At 24.9% G+C, this 17,739-nt stretch overlaps 3 protein-coding genes across 3 annotated transcripts; 2 read left to right on the top strand and 1 right to left on the bottom strand.

Moving 5' to 3' along the window:
* Nucleotides 1-412: 412 nt before the first annotated feature.
* Nucleotides 413-6,453, bottom strand: LOC122850128 (cytochrome P450 9e2-like). Its single transcript, XM_044149158.1, has 6 exons — nucleotides 5,402-6,453; nucleotides 4,911-5,319; nucleotides 2,932-4,839; nucleotides 1,971-2,097; nucleotides 1,404-1,891; nucleotides 413-1,310 (listed from the first exon to the last, which is right to left on the bottom strand). Exons 1-3 carry the CDS (start codon nucleotides 6,307-6,309, stop codon nucleotides 4,612-4,614), a joined length of 1,545 nt encoding a protein of 514 aa, XP_044005093.1. The 5' UTR covers nucleotides 6,310-6,453; the 3' UTR covers nucleotides 413-1,310; nucleotides 1,404-1,891; nucleotides 1,971-2,097; nucleotides 2,932-4,611.
* A 306-nt stretch (nucleotides 6,454-6,759) lies between these two features.
* Nucleotides 6,760-9,383, top strand: LOC122850148 (actin-related protein 1). Its single transcript, XM_044149218.1, has 6 exons — nucleotides 6,760-7,484; nucleotides 7,812-7,876; nucleotides 8,002-8,638; nucleotides 8,730-8,903; nucleotides 8,992-9,054; nucleotides 9,137-9,383. The coding sequence occupies exons 1-6, from the start codon at nucleotides 7,437-7,439 to the stop codon at nucleotides 9,278-9,280; spliced, it is 1,131 nt and encodes a 376-aa protein (XP_044005153.1). The 5' UTR covers nucleotides 6,760-7,436; the 3' UTR covers nucleotides 9,281-9,383.
* A 727-nt stretch (nucleotides 9,384-10,110) lies between these two features.
* On the top strand, nucleotides 10,111-16,695 carry LOC122850075 (anaphase-promoting complex subunit 1). The gene is made up of 4 exons (XM_044149078.1): nucleotides 10,111-10,268; nucleotides 10,396-16,276; nucleotides 16,345-16,476; nucleotides 16,547-16,695. The coding sequence occupies exons 1-4, from the start codon at nucleotides 10,245-10,247 to the stop codon at nucleotides 16,627-16,629; spliced, it is 6,120 nt and encodes a 2,039-aa protein (XP_044005013.1). The 5' UTR covers nucleotides 10,111-10,244; the 3' UTR covers nucleotides 16,630-16,695.
* Nucleotides 16,696-17,739: the final 1,044 nt, after the last annotated feature.

Below are 17,739 nucleotides of genomic sequence, written 5' to 3'. Positions count from 1 at the left end.
ATTAAAAATAAGAAAAGAAATTAAATAATTTTTTTAAACGTTTGAAAAATTTGCTGGCCCTGAAAAGGGCCGATTGAATTTTTTTTTTATGATGATTTATTTTTTTTGCTGGTGCCTTTTTTGGTGATGCCTTTGTTGCTAATTTGGCTGGTACAGCTTTTTTTGGTTTTGGTGATTTTGGTTTGGCAGTTGGTGCTTTTGTTGCCTTCTTGGCTTTTGGACTTTTTGAAACCTTTGGTTTGACAACCTTGGCTTCAACAGCTTTCTTCTCAGCAGCTGGTATTTTAGAAGAAAGCATGCACCTTTGCCCTTGGTTTGTACAAGATCACCAGATACAACAGCTGATTTGAGATACTTCTTGATGAACTGAGCGTGTTTCTCGGTGTCAAGCTTGTAATTGGCAGCCATGTACTTCTTGATGGCTTGAAGTGAATAATAATATTTTTTTGTTAAATAGGAATAAAAGTTATAGTTTTTTTAATCTAAATTTGTTAAAAATTAATTCAAAATTATTGTTTACGGTTGATAAAACATGAAGTGAACCATAATTATGCATATGGTTTTTTTATAATAGTTGGGTAATTAAAATGTTCAATTAATCAAGATTATTAGTCAGTGATCATCAACAGCTGTATATTAATAAGTTACGAATTATCTAATTTTTTTTTTGGCGTTACTCTTTTTACATAATAAGTGACTGTTAAATATTCCTTTTTAATTTGTTTGCTAGGATCACTAACTTTACCAGTCATTAATAATTTCAAATGTTTTTTTCGGATCCTAGATATTTCGTCTGCTTTTTTAATTAATTCAGAAGTTACACTTGTGAAAACAACGCCAAACTGCATCAACTCTGGTGAATTGTCAAGAAATTGAAGTGCTGATTTATTTGTAATTTTATTGCTGAATGGTAGGGCCAATGAGAACATATTTTTGAGCAATTTAATAGAAGAATCAGTGATGTTATTATTATACCCGTAACAATCAAAATGTTTCAAATGATTCATCTTTGAAACTGCCACTATACCAGCATCAGTTAAGTCATCACAATAAATGTGTAGTGCGAATAAATGTTTCATGACATTTGCAACATTGTATAAATAATCATCAGTAACTGGGCGTTTTTTGATAAATAATTTCTTTATATTTACAAAACTTCTTGCGTGATCAATATTATTTTCCTGATATGCACACTCGTCATAATAAGCTATCACTCCAGGACTTCTCGAAGAAATATTATCAACTAAACTTTTGGGACAGTTTATACCACCAATTTGAATTCTTTCCAAGGCTTTTAGTTTAGAAACCACCTGCAAAACAAATAATTCATAAGTACCTATGTGTAAAGAATAAAAATAATATTTTTGCTATTTTTTGTGTAACAGATATGAAGTTGAGCTTACACTAGTGAATTCTTCTGGAAATTCAGAGTTGTTTGCCATGCATCCAGACCAATTTGACAAATTCAATTCAATTAATGTATCAGCAACGTTTAACAATGAATTGATTAGAGTAACAGGTATATATCTACTATCAATATCTTGAAATATAATTTTCAATACTTTTAGTTTAGAAAGACCTGTAAATACGTTATCTAATATTGCATCATCATCAATGAACTGAATTCTTATTCGAAGTTTCACCAGATTTGGACAAGATACATTGATAACCGGCACTATCAAACAATGACCATATGCTGTCAAGTCTAATTCTGTTAAATAACGACCACATTTATCAAGCAGTGATATCAAAAAACTCAATTGTCCATCGATTGTTGGATAATTTTTAATTAAATAATTTGGATACTCATCATATTGCCAATGAGTTAGTTCAAGTTTTTTGACATTAAACCATGAATAATTATCAAGGGCTCTTTTCCATTGTTTGCATACTAAAAAATAAAATAATTGTCATTACTAAATAATTTTTTTAAATAAAATAATTTATCTCATGTGTTAATATTATCATACCCAATGCAATTTTTGGCCTTTCACATACTGGAACATACATGAATATTTCAGCCAGGCAATCATCATTAACACCTTTAATTATCAGTTCATCTTCGGTATATGAATCATCATCATTGTGACAGTTTATCTAGAAAAAAAATCAATATCCATATATAATATTTTTATTACTGTTATTAATTATTTAAATTTAACGCGGCTATTGGTAGCCATTCCGTCAAATTAGAGTGAATATAATATTTAGAGTGAATTCAGCGGGGTGCGTATTTGTTAATAAAAATATTTAACTAACAATTGCATGGCGCCTTTAAAAATTAATATTTTTTAATAATTTTTTTTTTATTTTAAAGAACAAAACAAGAGCTAATTTGTACCGATTAAATTAAAATTTGTACCTCAACGATAATAATAAAAAAACAAGTTACTCAAAAATATCAATGTACAATACTTTATTATTATTATTGAGGTACAAATTCCGATTTTATCGGTACAAATTAGCTCTTGATTTGTTCTTTAAAATAAAAAAGTAATTATTAAAAAATATTAATTTTTAAAGGCGCCATGCAATTGTTAGTTAAATATTTTTATTAACAAATGCATGGCGCCTTTAAAAATCAATATTTTTCAATAATTTTTTTTTTATTTTAAAGAGCAGAACGTGAGCCAATTTGTACCGATAAAATTAAAATTTGTACCTCAATAATAATAATAAAAAAACTAGTTACTCCAAAATATCATACTACAACACTTTATTATTATTATTGAGGTACAAATTGTAATTTTATCGGTACAGATTAGTCTTTGTTTTGCTCTTTAAAATAAAAAAAAAATTATTAAAAATCATTGATTTTTAAAAGCACCATGCAATTGTTTATCAAATATTGTTATTATTGTGTTAATAATAACAATAATTCAATATTTAATCTAAAAAGCATGGCGTATACTGCAGTTATTTTAAGCTTACCTTATCATTTATTTTGCTAATGAAACGTGTTAAAGTTGGCCTTGTAGGTTTATATTTTTTTACCAAGTTTCTTTCTAACTCTGATTCACGTAATCTTTTTAAGCGAGTCATATTTGATAAAATGTAGTATGCACAATAACCAAGTTTTTGTTTAATATTTTTTTATTTCAATGTAGTATATAGTATGTAGTATATATATGTACATTGGGAATGGGACAAAATATGTCGTGAAATAAGGCTTGTACATTTGGCCACAGAAAGGCGCTTTCGGCGTCTCGCGAACCAAAATTGTTCCCAATTGTTGTTGATATTTTAATGCTGATTTGTACTATTTTACGTATATCAATTTGATATCAAAATACGCCACAAGTTTGTTATCTAAATTTATACAATTAATTGATTGTATGTAATAATTTTTGCTAAAAGAAGGATGTAGCTAAATAAATTATTTCGTAGTCTAAAAAAATTGCTCAACTATTCGCCACAAATATTTTAATTTATTATAGAAAATGTTGCCAAGAAATTAATCAAGACAACATATAAATTTATTTGGCCACATCTTTCTCTTAGATACATTTTCTAATAGCTATTTAATCGTTTAATTATGGAAAATATTTTCTAAGAAAAGGATGGAACCAAATAAATAAATTAACAGTCTAAATTAATTCTTCAATTATTTGCCACCAATATTTTGATTTATCATATATAATAATTTATATATGATAAAATAATTGATTTAGCCAAATAATCTAATTTGTAGTCTATATCATATTTTTTATGATAAATAAAAATATTGGTGGCAAGTGATTAAGGAATTAATTTAAATAGACTGTTAATTTATTAAGTATATGTATTATATGTATTATATTCAATACAAGTGTGCATGTGTGCGTGGTTCGCACTGAAATATAATAAAACACTAAAAAAATAATAGGTATTTATAAAATAAATTTGTGTTTAAAAGTCATTAAAAAAAAAAAAAATACAAAATGAATCATCACGATATTTTTTAACAGCTAGAAAAATATAAAAATGGTTAACTTAATATCAACTCATGTTTAGATAATAATTAAAAACATTATCTAATTTTTTATAATTTAATTTACAGAAAAAGAATTTGACTTGTCACCAGAGGACAATGTCAAAATTAAAAAAATATGTGAAAATTTTAATGACATGTCAGTAAACAATCAACATTTACACACTTTTAGTTCTATTAAATAATTTCAGTGTTCATGTGTTATTAAAAAATTTTTATATATTTATAAGATAATTTTTTTTCTATAACAATTAATTGTTATTCTGTTAAAAGCAGAATATAAAAATATTTACTTGATGATTTTTAGTTTTTCTAAAATTGTGAATTTCAAATCAAGATAATAAATAAAAAATAACAAAAACAAATTATGTAAATTTATTATTTAATGCTCAATGTCAAAACAATCATAAGTATAATTGTTTTTAAATTTATTCATCAATCATCATATGAATTATTGTGATCCATTAGCTAATTTGAAATTAATAAAAAAAATTATTAATGTCTATAAAAAATTATGTAAATTTTTAATTTTTTATTATTGATTTAATTTGTTTATTTATTAGAAAACGAAATAACAATAGAATAAAATTTATCTGCATGTAAAACATTATTATTTTTAATAAAAATATTACTTGTAATATTTATTTATCAATATTAGTTCTACCAGGCCATTTGTTTCTTGCTTCAACATCCAGCCAAAATCCTCCTTCAGCATTCATTGCAAAACTTTTTTTACTGAGTTGAAGTGGCATTATCATTTTCTCAGCAGGTTTTAATTTGCATTTTGCAATAAGATGAACAATCAAAACTTTTGTTTCCAACAATGCAAAACGATTTCCAATACACATTCTTGGACCAACTCCAAATGGCTGATGAATCAAAAAATTAAAATTAAAAAAACAAATTATAAATATCAATATAAAAATAATAAAATATATACCATGTATGCTGGAGAATGAAGAGTTCCTTTTGGATCTTCAATAAATCTTTCAGGATAAAATTTATCTGGATCATTAAAATATTTTTCATCTCTTTGAAGTGGATAAACAGGAAACCATATAAAATCACCAGGTTTAACAACAAGTGGTTTTTCTCCTGGTAATGTTGGAGGTAGCTCAAAATTTTTTGTACACTTTCTATCAAGAAAACCAGCTATTGGATAGTATCTCAGTGTTTCATTTATAACTGCATCAAGATACTCAAGTCCATTAACAGCTTCATATGTAACATCACCATTACATTTATCAAATATATCATCAATTTCATTTTGTAATTTTAATTGAATTTCTGGATTTGCAGCAATTTCATGAACAACAAAACACATGAGACTACTTGTTGTATCAAAACCACTAAATAATTAAATTCAACAAAATATATAATAATTAATTAATTTAAACATTTTTTTAATTTGTAAAATATAAATAAACATACCCAAAAAAAAAACTAAAAGCTTGTGATGTCATATCACCGATTGAAAGATTTGGTCCACTTTTATTATTTCTTGTTTCCATCATAAGTTGTATCATATCAGGTCTATTAATATTATTTTCATCTCTCATACGTACTGTTTGTTCAATAATATTTGAAAAAAATATATAAACATCATTTCCAAATATTCGTATTTTAAATAATCTAGCTAGTATTGGAAAACTACGTAAAAGAAATAATTTAATAGCCATAACACCTTCTAAATTTGTTGATTTTTTACCAAGTACATAAAATTCATTATCTTGATGTTTCATTGAATTTATTGTTATACCAAATGCACAACTTGCTATGACATCATTTGTATAACGACAAAATGCATCTTTTGAATTAATAACAATTGAATTATTATTTTCCAATGATTCAACAAGATAATCAGAAAATATTTCAGCACAATTTGACATTAATTTAAACATTCCTTTCATTTTACTTGATGTAAATGCTGGTGTTAATATATTTCTCATTTGTCTCCATTTTTCATCATGCAATGAAAATAAATTATTTGAAAATAATGGCTCAATTGTTGTATCAACAAAACCACGATGATTTACAAAATGATCAAAATTTTTAATAGCAATTGATTTTATTAATTCCGTATCACGTATTATTATTGTTGGACTTCCAAAATCAAAAAAACCAACGTACTTTGCATTGTCATTTAAATTATACACTTTTTGTACATAGTGCACCATTGCTATTTTTTTAAACAATGATGGTCCCATGTTACCAAATAACGGCCATGGTTTTAAATATGGAATTCCATGTTTATCAAATATATTTACATCACTTTTAACAAAAAAATAATATACTATTATTATTAAAATTAAACTTATGAGTGCTGTTAAAATATCCATTGTGGCAAATAGATATTTTTATTTTTTTTTTAGAGAGATCTATTGAGTGTGTCTGCTTGTCAAGCTAGACCAACACAAACTGCCAATATTATGCAATGTATTATGTATTTATTTCTGATGCGTAGATTCAATCATGATAAAGACCTTGAATAAATAAAAAATATTTATAAAAGGAATACAACGGTGTTAATAACTGTTTTCATCATTATATAATTGAATTTTTTTTTCTTCATATAGATTTTATACCGAGGGAAGAAAAAAAAATTGAAAATATTCTATAAACTAATTAATTGATATATTTTTATCTTCCATACTGTCTTTCTCTATCAAGTGTTTTAGTTTATTTTCCAATTTATTTTATTAAGAAAAAAATATACTGGTTTAGAAGTGAACTTACAAACCAGTATACTGTTACCGGGTTACTGGTTTTTTAAAAACTCGTTTACATTCAATTGATTAAAAAAAATATAAGGATAATATTATTACGGTTTAAATTAACCATTTTTTTTAAAGCATTTTGTTTGTTTATTTATTTTTTTTTTTTTATTAATTTAGATTTAGTTTATGTGGATTAATTTAAAAAAAAAAAAAAATGATATACTGTACTTGTGTTGATTTACAATTCAATTCAAAAAATTTCCTGTTTGTTATCGGGTTATTGTATTTAAAAAAAATATTTGATATCAATTAATAAATTAAGTATTTAAAAATATTATAGATTAAAAATTTTAATCTAAAATTGAGTAAAAATATTTATTAATCAACGAAATATATTGTTGAAATTTTATCTTTTAATAAAAAATTATTTAACATTAATTAAAGCCTTAATTTTAAGAAAAATTTAAAATTATAAAAAATATTATTTATTAATAAAAAAAATATATATAATAATTAAAAATTGTTTACTTATTTAAAATATTTTAAAAATTTAGCGCTATATAAAATTTCGATATAGTAATCGATTTATCTCTGTTCAATGTTTCGACCGTTTCGACTAATTTCACGTCTGAGGTTCAAGGTGTGTTGCCTTCTGACAACTCGTTGAAAATAAAAAAATAAAAAAAAAGAAAAACAGATTGACATTTGTTTAAGTACACTTGATTTTATTTATAATTACAAAATAAACAATGGAGCCATATGATGTGATTGTCAATCAACCAGTCGTCATCGACAATGTAAGTTTAAAATTCTCCAACAATTTTTTCGATTTTTATTATAAAAAAATTGTTGTATTCCACTGATTCTCAATAAGACAGGATCTTGATCCTGTCATTATGTCAAACTACCTAGGCCATATTTTCATTAAAAAAAAATAAATATTTTAATACAATGTCAATAATTACAAATATAAATAAATAAAAATGAAAAAAAAAAAAATATTATAATACTCATTTCAGCTAATAAATTATAATATTTTTTTTCATACTCATAATTAATAAATAAAAATAAATAAATACTAAATAAAACTACAAATTTAACAATTTATTTATTTTGTTAAAAAGGGTTCTGGAGTTATAAAAGCAGGCTTTGCTGGTGATCAAATTCCAAAATGCAGATTTCCAAATTAGTAAGTGTCAAAATAAGTTCATTAATATTCTGTACATAATTTGCTAAATTTAGAGGTTGGATTTTATAATTTGATAGAATAAAAAGTATTAAATAAAAAAATTTTAAAATTAAATTAAATTACAGTATTGGAAGACCAAAACATGTACGTGTTATGGCTGGTGCACTTGAAGGTGATTTATTTGTTGGTCCAATTGCTGAAGAACATCGTGGTCTTCTTTCACTTCGTTATCCAATGGAACATGGTATTGTAACTGATTGGAATGACATGGAAAGAATTTGGTCATATGTTTATAGTAAAGATCAACTATCAACATTCAGTGAAGAACATCCAGTTTTATTAACTGAAGCACCATTAAATCCACGTAAAAATCGTGAAAAAGCTGCTGAAATATTTTTTGAATCATTTAATGTACCAGCATTATTTGTATCAATGCAAGCTGTATTAAGTTTATATGCAACTGGTAGAACAACTGGTGTTGTATTAGATTCTGGTGATGGTGTAACACATGCTGTACCAATTTATGAAGGTTTTGCAATGCCACATAGTATCATGAGAGTTGATATTGCTGGTAGAGATGTATCAAGATATTTAAGATTATTATTACGTAAAGAAGGTGTTAATTTTAAAACAACAGCTGAATTTGAAATTGTTAGAACAATTAAAGAAAAATCTTGTTATTTATCAAGTAATCCACAAAAAGAAGAAACTGTTGAAACTGAAAAATTTCAATATCCATTACCAGATGGTAGTCATTTAGAGGTCATTTTAATTTTTATATTTTATTTTTATTTTTAATTTACACATTTAACATATATATTAAATTTTATTATGTATATTTTATTTAATTTAGATTGGTCCAGCAAGATTTAGAGCTCCTGAAGTATTGTTTAGACCAGATTTAATTGGTGAAGAATGTGAAGGACTACATGAAGTACTTATGTATTCAATACAAAAATCTGATTTAGATTTAAGAAAAGTACTATTTCAAAATATTGTACTTTCTGGTGGTTCAACATTATTTAGAGTAAGTTTTTATCTACTTTATTTAATCATCAGATGAAATTTAAATGAAAATTTCGAAATAATAATTTATATTTGTTATTTTTCTTCAGGGTTTTGGTGACAGGTTACTATCAGAAATACGAAAAATGTCACCAAAAGATATAAAAATCAGGGTAATAAATAAATTTCTATATAAAACTAATCATGCTATTTTATACAAATGTTTATAAATTTTTTAATTATTATATTTAATAGATATCAGCACCACAAGAACGTTTGTACAGTACGTGGATTGGTGGTTCAATTCTTGCATCTTTAGACACATTTAAAAAAATGTGGGTAAGCAAACGTGAATACGATGAAGATGGTGCAAGAGCGATACATCGTAAAACATTTTAAACAATTTTCATAATAATATTATTAATATGTTGTGTTTATTTTAATGAAAAGAAAAAAAAAAAACATCACAAATGACACTTGGCACAATACAACAAGACATTATCACACGCGTTTAATTTAAAATCATTCGAAATTTATTTTTATCATTTATCAGCTTTGTAATTATTATTTTTTTTTTTTTAATAAAAAACATCAAATTCTATTGGCTGAGTCAACATGAAAACTTCATTATTTTTCGTTTTTTTTTTTTTTTTTTACTGAATGAATACTGGCAAATTAAAAATGTAAAAATTATAATTTATATTTTTTTTTTTTCCTCAGCATATTGATGGTTTAAAAAAAAAATTAAAATACATTTTTTTGATATTTTTTTTTTTTGCATTAAAAATCCAAATATAAAATTCATAAATGAACAAAAAAAAAATTAATAAAATTAATAAATAAATAACAATTTCTATTTATGTATATTTTTTAATAATTATTATTAAAAACAAATTATAATAATAAATATTAATTCAACCATTTGAAGGCACTTAATTGTTTTTTTTTTTTTTTTCTTTTTTTTTTTAGCTAAATATAAATTAAATAATAATAATTAAAAATACAGTACCAATTTTTGCAAAGTATGTATTGAATGAAATAAAAGAAATTAATAATTACATGCTACTGTTTAATATTGTTATTAATTTTACATTTTAAGTGAACATTGTTTTTTTTTTTTTTTATAAAAAATTTTCAAATTTTACCGCTTTTTTTTCCAATATGGCAGCAGATCATAAACTTAACCCTAAAAAATGTAAAATATAAAAAACAGTTTTCATTAGTATAAACAAACAATAATAGAGTCATTGAAAAAAATAAATAAATAAATAGATAAAAACAATAAAATAAAAAAGTAGTTGAATTACGTAATTAAGAATAATCTAAAAGAAATTCAGCAAATCTGGATGAAAAGAAGGAAAAAATGATCGCCGCCTCAGATCCACAGGTAAAGAAAAAAAAAAAAAAATAAAAAAACAATATTTATTATTAGAAATAAATAAACAAATAAAAAGTTATAATGAAAATTTAATTCAGCATCTTTTTAAAAATATAAATAAATTTTTTTTCGTCAGGATTATACACCAGGTGGACGTGAAACGTATCGCCGGCATCCTGGTTCTGTGATTCATCAACAGAATCAATTAAATCCACAAGAAAATGATAGTGTATTATTTAAAAAATTTAGTCAAGTAAATATAACAGATAAATCAGTTAAAGAATTTTGGATAACTCGTGAAAATGATAAATTTGGTGAAGAAGAATTATATTGTTGTGGTAAAGTTGCAATTCATTCAAAAGGTACACAATCAACAAGAGTCCTACAAACATCATATACATGTGACACAGATATTAAACATGCATTGTGGTGTAATTTTACAACAACAACAACAGATAAAATAATGAATGATACACAAAAAGAATTAATTGATGATGATAATGATGATAATGATGATGAACCAGATAAAACAGTTGAATGTATTTGTTTATTAGATTCATATACCCTCAAAGTATTTACAGAAAAAGGTGAAGACTATGTAACAAGTTTACAATTTCAAATATCATCAGTGTGGTCAACAAAATATGGTATATTGCTAGAAAAATCACAAATACCATTAACAACATCAACAACAACACGTTATCCATCAATGGATATAAGTCGTTGGACATCAACAACAACAACAACAGCAACACCACCACCAGCAACAGCAACATCAACATCACAAATTGAAAATAATTTACCAATAACATTTTCATTAACACATCCACTTGATGAAATATGTCCATTATTAATTAAAAATGGTGTTAATATAAATTACATGTGTGATACAAATCAACAAATAATATTCACAAATACAGAACCATCATTAGCTGTTATTTATGATATTAAAAATGGTCTTCATTCAGTTTATAAAATACGTAAAGCAACAACAGATGAAAGACAAATTGTATGTAATAATGATGATATTACAAATAGTTATTATAATCAATCAACAGCAGCATCACCTTTATATTTAGCATCATCAAGTAATAAAAGTAGTGCAACTAAAAAAAATAATATAAATTTATTTGGTAATCCAAGATTAAGTGGTATTGGTTTTGATTTACCAAATACACCATTTGGTTCACGTGGTACATCATATACATCATGTTCTGGTGGTGTACAATCACCATCACAACATCAAACAACTCATTCACGTTCACAAAGTCCAATGGCAACAATATCAAGATGTCAATCACCAACAAATCCAACATTTACACCATTAATTAGTGGTTCAATGGGTCCAATAATACATCAAACACGTTTACATCAAACAGTTATGGCAACAATAATGTGTCAATCACAAAATAATCCAAATAGTTGTAATAGTTTTCATTTTCAAGATCAACCAATAACAAATGGTAAACCATTATATCCAGAAATATGTTTAGATCATGTATGGACTGAAAATTCAATAAATAATAAAGATATATTAAATGATAAAGCTAAAAAAGTTTTTTTAACAAGTGATATGGTTGGACAATCATATTTATGTTATTTAATAACAAATAGAACACAATTATATTTAGTTAGAATTGAAAAAACAAATAAAAAACAAAAATTAATATTTGGTATGATTACAACAATTATTGCTAAAGATGCTGTTACATTACCATCATTAAATATGATTGCAATATTGGATTTAACAAATAGTGTTACACTTTATTCTGGTATTAATTGTATTGGAAAAATTAATATAACAAGTATTTTATCAACAACAATTGACAATAATATTAATTATTTTAAAACCAGTAGTAATAATAAACATCTTAATTTATCACCATTTCCAAGACGTAGCTCATTGATATCACAAAATTTTTGTGGACATGATATTAAATTTGAAGAAGCACTACATTCATTGAGTCCAGTTGGTGGTAATTGTGCACGTGGTTCAATTCTACTTGATAATAATACATCAATTATTGATTATAATAATTTAATTGGTCTTAAAGATGCTGTTGGTAATAAAATAACACTGGAATATGGTAATAAAATGTTACAAAGAATATCATTACCATGTAAAAGTACATCACCACTTGTTACAAAATGTTTAAAAACATTAAAATGTGTATTACAAAAAGACATTGCAATGCAGCTGTTAGTTAAATGGTATGGTGCTAGAAATGCACCTGGACCACAAGATTTTACACTACAACAAGAATGGCATTTATTTATGGTAATATTGCTGACATTGTTGGGCTATGAAGTTGATAAATTATCAATAATACGTAATAATAATAATAACGATGATTCTTGTAATCCAATCATAAGTAAAAAACAAAAAACAAATGATTCAGGAACACAAGATGATTGGTTTGATATGTTAAATAAAATTGAACATAAAACAACATCAAAACAGCTATCAAATTGTCTTAATTTAATGAAAAAAAATGACAATGATAATGATGAAAATAATGATGAAGATAATGTTGATGATGATGATGATGATGACACAAAAAATAATGGTAAAGTAAGTACACAAGCAATTTTATTTCCATATTTACCATTAATATTATTTTCACTTCATTTACTATATGAAGAATTAAAATTAAATTGTGTTATGTCAGAAAGTTTACCACTATTAGCACAATTATTATATCAATTAAGTAAAGATTTAAATTTTAAATATTATAAACATTATTATTTTATTGATTATCCAAATAAATGTTTATTAAATAATTCACCATCACAAATTAATAATAATGATTTACAAAAAATAATAATACCAAATTATATACCAATAAAACCACCATGTGTTTTTGAAACAATAAATAATTTATTAAATTTAAATAATATTATTATTCAATATCCATTTTTAAATAGAGTCAATAAAATAAGTAAAAATATAATACAATTAACAGCATTATTATCAAATGAGTGTAATGGTATTGTTGATAATATTGATATGGAAAAATATATAAAGCTAATAATACCAGTTGGTAGTCGTGTTGATTATAAAGAAATTGATTATGATAATGATATTCCAATAATTGATAAATATGAAAAACCAACATGTGAAAGAATAATATTATTATATCATAAAATGGGAATGACAAAAAAACATTTAGATATATTACCACCAGGTATATCATTATTGCTAAAAGATGTTATGCATCGTTGTCGTGAATCACCACCATCAAATTGGCCATTTGAAGCATATGAATTAATTGATCGTCAAGATTTATCATCATTATCAAATAATAATGCAAATAATAATAATAATGATATAAATAAAGATAAAATTGAAAATTCAACAAATTATATTGTACGTGATTCAGAACAAGATGATGGTATGACATTTGATGATACAATTTTAAAGTTACGTTTTAATAAAGATCATAGAGTATCAGAAGTACAAAAATTATTAAATTCATCAAAACCAGTTAGAATATCAATAGTACAAAGACCAGAAGTATCTGATCATGAATTTATTGAAGAACAAGAAAGACATTTACATGCATTATGTTCACGTACAATGTCATTACCAGTTGCACGTGGTATGTTTACATTACGTACATCAACACCAATTGTAACAGAACAATTACCAATACCACGTTTATGTTTAACTGGTAAAGCAGCATTACGTGGTACAACTGTTGAATTATCACATATTGATGTACCACAAAATATGAATTTATGGCCATTATTTCATAATGGTGTTGCTGCTGGTTTACGTATACATCCATCATCATTAAATATTGATTCAACATGGATTGTATATAATAAACAACAACAAGGTGAATTTGGTATTGAACATTCTGGTTTTTTAATGGCACTTGGTTTAAATGGACATTTAAAAAATTTTTCACCATTTTCAATGTATGAATATCTTGTTGAATGTCATGAAACAACAAATGTTGGTTTATTATTAGGTTTATCAGCAACATATCGTGGTACAATGGATGTATCAATGACAAAATTATTATCTCTACATGTTGAAACATTATTACCACCAACAAGTATTGAATTAAATGTACAACAAAATGTACAAGTTGCTGCATTAATGGGTGTTGGTCTTGTTTATGAAGGTACAGCACATAGACATATATCACATGCATTATTATCTGAAATTGGACGTCCACCAGGACCAGAAATGAAAAATTGTATTGATAGAGAATCGTATTCACTTGCTGCTGGTCTTGCACTTGGTTTAGTTGTACTTGGTCATGGTGATGGTAGTGATTTAACAAATATACCAGATACTCTACATTATTATATGGTTGGTGGTAATGTTAGACCATTTAATGGTTCACAAAAAGATAAATATAAATCACCAAGTTATCAAATACGTGAAGGTGATTCAATAAATATTGATGTTACAAGTCCTGGTGCAACAATTGCACTTGGTTTAATGTATTTTAATACTGGTAATACAGCTGTTGCTGAATGGATGAAAGCACCACATACACAATTTTTACTTGATTTTGTACGTCCTGATTTTTTATTATTACGTATATTATCAAAATCATTAATATTATGGAATGACATTGAACCAACAACTAAATGGGTATCATCACATGTACCAGATATTGTATGGAAATATAAATTACAAAATCCAAATCAAGATATAACACAAAATATTGATCTTGAAACAATGAATCAAGCATATTGTAATATTATTGCTGGTGCATGTATGGCACTTGGTTTAAAATATGCTGGTACTGCTAATCATAATGCATTTAAAACATTGTTAAATTATACTAAAAAATTTTTAGGTTTACTAAATAAAACAATTGGTGAACTTGCTGGTAAATCAACAATTGAAACATGTTTAAATGTAACACTATTATCAGCATCAGTTGTTATGTCTGGTACTGGTAATTTAGATATTATGAGAATATGTCGTCAAATTAGAACAAGAATTGGACCAACAAGTTCTGTTGTAACATACGGATCACATTTAGCAACACATATGGCTATTGGTTTATTATTTATTGGTGGTGGTAGATATACATTATCAAATAGTCCAAGTTCAGTTGCTGCATTAATAATATCTCTATTTCCAAAATTTCCAACACACAGTAATGATAATAGATATCATTTACAAGCATTACGTCATCTTTATGTACTTGCTGCTAAACCAAGATTAATATTACCAAAAGATATTGATACAAATATTAATTGTTATGCAAGTATTAAATTAACATTTAAAAATGATAAATTAACAAATGGACAAGATATTGTATTGAGAGCACCATGTTTATTACCAGAAATTGATAGTTTAGAAAAAGTTGAATTGATTGATGATAGATATTGGAATATTATATTTCAAAGAGGACATAATTGGAATTTACTTAAGGATATGTTAAATAATTGTCATTCATTGTATGTCAAACAAAAAGCTGGATGTTTATCATACATTGAAGATCCACATGGTTTTAGAAGTCTCATTGCGCAAACATTAACAACTGAAAATCTCATACCATGGGCAGCAAGACAAGAGTATGTAACATCATTTACAAATGATAAAACTGTATTAAATATTGTTAAATATTTTTTACAAAAACAAAATAATTGTATTGTTAATAAATATAAGGTGTCATCAAGTAATCCATTATTTGAATCAACGACATATGAAAAAATGGAAATTAATGATGATATTAATGATAAACAAACAAGTCATTATTCTGATGTTGAAAATAATGAAAAATTTTTTTTACAAACATTAGCAATTATTGTTTATGAATGTGTTATTAAAGATAAAGTTAGTTTATTACCACTTTGGGTTAATTTATATAAAATTATTGAAATGATTGATACATCATCAACAAGTTATTTAATTTGGCAAATTAAATTAATTTATTCATTAATTATTAATAATAAATTTCAAGAAAAACATAATATATTGCTGAGTGTTGAGAGTATATTGGCTATTAAAAAAAGAGTTGAGCTTATCATTGACAATTGGGAAAATGGTAAATATTATTTTATACAAGAAAAATTAATTAATACAGGCTGTAATTTAATTTTATTTATTTTACAGAATTAAAAGATGTCATACAAAAATATTTGACGACTGGTGAAATTGATGCTGAGCCGGAGATGTTAAAAAAATTTACATCATATTGTACTTATTATGATATACCATATTTACAAGGTGGTGAATTAATTAATGGTGGGTTTTATTATTATTTTTATTATATCAATTAGCTGATTAATAATTATTTTTATTTTTTATTTTTCAGTTAATCCATTTGTCAATAATCAACCTGCTGTACCAGACATTGTTCTTTTCATTCTTTTTAAACTTCAAAATAACATTTGTTAATTTAATTTTTTTTTTTAAACAAATCAAAAAAAATAAATAATTATTTAAATATATATTTATAGAAAATGTTATTTAAAATTTTTCAATGATAATTATAAGTTAACTTGAATAACTTTTTTAGGTACTTGTAAATAAACATTTTGAATATAAATATATTTTTTTTTTTTTAAAGTAATTATAAAGTATTAGAGTTTGTAAAACAATTATAAATATTCTTGAACGATAGAATGATAAATTAAACGTACTAATTATTTTTTTTATTAAAATTTTTAATTAATCTAGTATTATATAGAAGATTATTAATCAGTGATCATCAATAGCTTACGAATTATCTAATTTTTTTTTTGTCGTTTCTTTCTCACAATATAAGATACTGTTAAATATTCATATTTAATATTTTCGTTAGGCTTACCAACTCCATCAGTTATAAATAATTTCAATTTTTTTTTTCGACTCCTTGATATTTCATCTGCTTTTTTGATAAATTCATAAGTTACACCTGTGTCAACAACGCTAAACTGACGCATCCCTGGTGAATTTTCCAGAACTTCAATGGCTGATTTATTGGTAATTTTCTTGCTGAATGGTAAGCACAATTCATACATATTTTTGAGCAATGCAATTGCAGAACCAGTGACGTTATTATGCCCGTGAAGATCAAGTATTTTTAAATGATTCATCTTGGAAAGTGCCACTACACCAGCATCAGTTATTTTATGACAATAAATTTGTATTGTGTGTAAATGTTTCATTTGATTGGCAACATTATATAAAAAATCATCAGTAACTCGGCGTTTTGTGTTATATAATTTCTTAATATTATTAAAAGTTTCTGCGCAATCAATTTTATTTTCCTGATATTTAGACTCGTCATAACGGTTTATCACTTCAGGACTTCTCGAAAACAAATGATCGACTAAACTTTTGGGACAGTCTATGCCACCAATTTGAATTATTTTCAAGGCCTTTAGTTTAGAAACCACCTGCAAAACAAATTATTCATAAGTACATATATATGTGAAGAATAAAAAAAATATATTTGCTTTTTTTTTTTTTTTTTTTTTGTGATAGATATAAAGTTAAACTTACACTAGTGAATTCTTCTGGAAA

Source organism: Aphidius gifuensis, linkage group LG2 (genome assembly GCF_014905175.1).
Source record: "Aphidius gifuensis isolate YNYX2018 linkage group LG2, ASM1490517v1, whole genome shotgun sequence".
NCBI lineage: Eukaryota > Metazoa > Arthropoda > Insecta > Hymenoptera > Braconidae > Aphidius > Aphidius gifuensis.
This window is presented reverse-complemented; position numbering and strand designations above follow the sequence as displayed.